The 4458-nt window shown below is 54.7% G+C and overlaps 1 protein-coding gene across 1 annotated transcript; it reads left to right on the forward strand.

Annotated features, from left to right (window-relative positions):
* Positions 1–268: 268 nt before the first annotated feature.
* SPR (sepiapterin reductase) lies at positions 269–3930 on the forward strand (the record flags this gene model as incomplete). Its single annotated transcript, XM_080712049.1, has 3 exons — positions 269–587; positions 1108–1398; positions 3740–3930. The coding sequence occupies 3 exons, from the start codon at positions 269–271 to the stop codon at positions 3928–3930; spliced, it is 801 nt and encodes a 266-aa protein (XP_080568175.1).
* Positions 3931–4458: the final 528 nt, after the last annotated feature.

A 4458-nucleotide genomic window follows, 5' to 3' on the forward strand; every position in this document is an offset into this window, starting at 1 on the left:
AGGCTCCTCCCACATTGCCAACCACGCCCACCCGGGCGGCTCCTCCACCGCGCTAGCCACGCCCACCAGGCGGCTCCTCCACCGCGCCAGCCACGCCCACCCAGGCGGCTCCTCCCACGTGCCGGCCACGCCCGTCCCGAAGGCTCCTCCCACGGCGCCAACCGCGCCAGCCACGCCCACCCAGGCGGCTCCTCCCACCGCGCCAACCGCGCCAGCCACGCCCCTCACTGGTCTTGGGTCCCGGCGTCGGTGCGCGGAGGTTGGTGGCATGGAGGGTGGTAGCGGCGAGCGCTGCCTGGGCCGCTCTGTGTGCGTGCTGACCGGGGCTTCCCGCGGCTTCGGCCGCGCGCTGGCCCCGCTCCTGGCCCGACTGCTGTCGCCCGGCTCGGTGCTGCTCCTGAGCGCCCGCAATGACGAGGCGCTGCGGCAGCTGGAGGCCGAGCTGGGCGCCGGGCGGCCTGGCCTGCGCGTGGTGCGGGTGCCCGCTGACCTGGGCTCGGAGGCCGGCTTGCAGCAGCTGCTCGGGGCCCTGCGCGACATCCCCAGGCCCGAGGGGCTGCAGCGTCTGCTGCTCATCAACAATGCGGGTAAGACTCTGGGCGCGGGCGGCGCGGGTGGACTGTCCTTTGGAGAGCTCACTTTCCCCACCTCTGGGGAAGGTCAGAGCCAAAAGGCCAAAGTCCCAGGTGTCCACTTGGGTGGCAAGCGGAAGCGCGGTGTGCAACAGAAAGGTCGGTACGGTCGACGGACCCCACCCGGTCCCAGCACCGTTAGCCTAAGCAAGTTTTCTAAGTCGCTTAAGTTCTGTAGAACTTTCCCGAACACCTTGCGTGGCGCCCTCTAGCGACGTCCTGAGTCAAAACATGGAGTCTCCAAGCAAATAAATACCCAATGTCTCTAGAGCCCTCTCCCACAGCTCGCCCCCACCCCAGAACAAGAAGATGTATTTTCAGTGGGCAGCTGGGGTGGGTAGAGGTCTTCATTTACTTTTTTGTTTCCGCTCTAGGTGATGGGGAGGAAACGGCCCTGAATATGCTGGGCAGGTGCTCTACCACTGAGCTGCATCCCTGGCCCTGCACTGTGTTATTTCGCCATCTGTTTTTTCAGGCACTCTTGGGGATGTTTCCAAAGGCTTCTTGAGCCTCAGTGACCCAGCTGAAGTGAACGACTACTGGGCTCTGAACTTGACCTCCACACTCTGCCTGACCTCCAGCATCCTGAGGGCCTTCCCCGACAGTCCTGGCCTCAGCAGGACGGTGGTTAACATCTCATCCCTCTGTGCCCTGCAGCCCTTCAAGGGCTGGGCATTGTACTGTGCAGGAAAGGCTGCCCGAGACATGATGTTCCAGGTCCTGGCCACAGAGGAACCTGGTGTGAGGGTGCTGAGCTATGCCCCAGGTAGGTACTGCCATCCCTGTTCCCCAGAACTCGCTGGCCCTTCTCCAGGGGTCAGGCAAGGGATCTAGTCCGATTTTTCAAGGAAAGACTCAAAGATATATTGTCTTTGAATCATGAGACCTTACCTCTCAGAGGAAATCTAGACACCCCCCCCCCAAGGAAGTTAAAGCTGGCGGGGCAGGGGTTGGGACAGGGAAGTCGGACATATTTGATGGCATTTGAGAGAAGACTAGGATTCGACTTCTGGACCTAAATCTCCTATCCTCCTGTGAACTAGGGAATTGTCTCACAGGGCAATTTCGGGGTGTGAACGAGACAATATAGATGAAAATGATCCTTAACAGTAAAGTTCTGCCTAACTGGTGTGCTTCTACTTGTCACGTAGGGTTTATCACTTTATTACCTTCACAGGTGTGACTGATGGGAAATCCTTGGAGGTAGGGACCATGTGCGGTTTGTCCATATGTCCCAGCACCTAGCAAAGCTGCACGGAGGCCGCTGCAGAAAATGTTAGTTAAATGTTGAGCAGACAGACATTGTCGAGTGCTAACCTTCCCAGCCTGAACTGTGCTGGAACACTGGGAGTAGGGGTGCTGGGGTAAAGAAGATCGGCTCCTGTCCTTGGGAAAGTTAGAACATATGGGGTCTTATGACACCTGCTCTGGTTTCTGGCTGCCCTCCCCAGATGCCACAGTGCTAGGGCGTGCAGTTAGAAGGTGTGACAGAGTCATCTTGAGTAACTTAGGTGGAGATCCCACTAAGGAGTTGGGATCCTTGGAAATAGAAAAGGTAGAATGAATGGCCTGCCCAAAGCCCAGATGCGACAGGACCAGGATCCCATCTTACTTTCAAATTGGTGATCATGTCCACTTCCCCCCGACGCACACGCCATTATTCTCACACCAACATCCAACTCATCGCCTGCTCTGAGCTCAGCCCAAGACTCGCTTGGACAGTAGTGACCAAATGTAAACTACAGCCAGGACGGGAACAGGTTTCAGATTGCCACGTGGCTAGGTTAGATGTCGGGAGGCTTTATGAGGAAGCTGAGATATGTAGGAGCTTCCCAGGTCTAAACAAAGACAGAAACCGGCCTGGTTTTCGTTTCAGTCTCTGGAAGAATGTTCTAGCAGGTGTCCAAAGATAGAATGGGCTGCTTGGAAAGGCAGCAAGTCCCCTCTCATCAGGGAAGATGTTCAGTGTGTCAGGATGGCAGTTCTCTTTCCAGGCCTGAGAATCTGTGATGTTCTGACCCTGAGGACCATTCACTCCAAATTCTGGGCTCCTGTGATTCCTTTATGAGGAGTAGAAAGCATTTACAAGAGTTCAAGGAGGGAGTGATTCCCTTCAGGTGAGGAGACGAGGGAGCTGAACTGGATACTGACCCCTGACAGCTGCTTGGATGTTAGCAGGTGTAGGTGTTAGGCATTTCCTAGAGAGCTTGTTACAGGAACGGCAGGCCTTCCAGTGTGACTGGAGAGCCGCAGATGGGGGCTTTGAGGATGAGGCCAAGCTATTGGGAAGCCCCTGAGGAGTTGTTTTTTTGTTTTGTTTTGTTTTGTTGGTTTTTTTTTTTTTTTTTTTTTTTTTTTTTTTTTTTTTTTTGGTGGTACTGGGGTTCCTGGAAACCCTTCTACCTCCAGGCTACACTCCCAGACCTGTTTTTTTAATATACTTTTTAATTTGGAAACAGGGTCTCTTAAGCCAGAGCGGATGCCTTCGAACCTGCGCTCCTGTCTCCGCCTCCTAAGCACGCGCCACCACGCCCTGAGGAGTTTTGAGTAGAGGGAGGGCAGAATGAATTGAGCAGAGAGCTAGGGAAGAAATTGAAACAGGAAGACAACCAGGGTTGTAAAGGGCCTGGTGGTCAGGGTACAGAGACGCTTGGTTGCTACATAGTGCTTGGTTGGCTGAGCAGAGGGAGGGTGGCAAGGAGAGTGTGGAGGTTTTGGGGACTTCATCAGTAGAAATGGGAGAGCCAAGAGAAAGTATTCTGAGGCTGGGGATGTAGCTCAGTGGTAAAGCATGCGTTTAGCATGTGTTAAACTCTAGGTTCAGTCCTCAGAATCATATTGGGGGGAAAAAAGGCATAGAGGCACTGCTTGGAGAGGAGATAATGAGCTTGATTTTAGGCAGGGTAGTTGGGGGGGCAGTGGACTTTGGAATTTAAGTCTAGAACTTGGTAGGGACAAAGAGGGGCTTTTAGACCAAGCCTTTCAATTAGGATGAGGCCAGACCTGACTGACTCCGCCCAGAGCCTAGCTTAGCCCTATCCCCCCACCCCACTGCCATGCAGCAGCGCCCCATGACACTGTCCCTGTCTTCTGCTGTTCACCCCTAGGTCCCCTGGACACAGACATGCAGCAGTTGGCCCGGGAGACCTCAGTGGACCCAGACTTGCGGAAACAGCTGCAGGAGCTGAAGAAAAAGGGGGAGCTGGTGGACTGCAGGATGTCAGCCCAGAAACTGCTGAGCTTGCTGCAAACGGACACATTCAAGTCTGGAGCTCACGTGGACTTCTACGATAAATAAGCTCACGTCCTTGGCCGCCCGGGCCTCTTGTCCCCGGTTGTTTGGCACAGGTCAGGAGCCCTGTGGCTGCTCACATCCTACCGCTGTGGCCCTGCTAAACCTGCCTTACTCAGATGAGCTCTCTAATGCACAGCCAATGGGAGTGACAGGTCACAGTGGTCAGGAATCTGTCATGTAGAGGCTCAGAGAGGTTATGAATGTTGGTGGTCTGTGTCCCCAGACTTTTAGGGATGGAGAAAGAGCTGAAACACTGAAGAGAGAAGTCTGGTTCTGGGAAAGGAGGGAGTGATCATGTGTGGAATGGGAGGACCCATAAAGATGGTGGCCCACAGGTGGCCAGACTGGTCCCAGCACACGTGATGCTCCTGGCTCAGGGTAATGGTATTGATCTTCATGTCTTCATCCTGATGACTTCGTCCTCCCCCTTGGGGAGTCTGTGAACCTCTCAAAGGCAGATACAAATAAAATGTGGACTTTCCTTAACTAACGCCTGCTTCTTATGCTAGAGGTCTGGTAACTGGCTTCCTG

The sequence above is a fragment of the Muscardinus avellanarius genome (assembly GCF_963383645.1).
Source record: "Muscardinus avellanarius genome assembly, chromosome: 15".
Taxonomy (NCBI): domain Eukaryota; kingdom Metazoa; phylum Chordata; class Mammalia; order Rodentia; family Gliridae; genus Muscardinus; species Muscardinus avellanarius.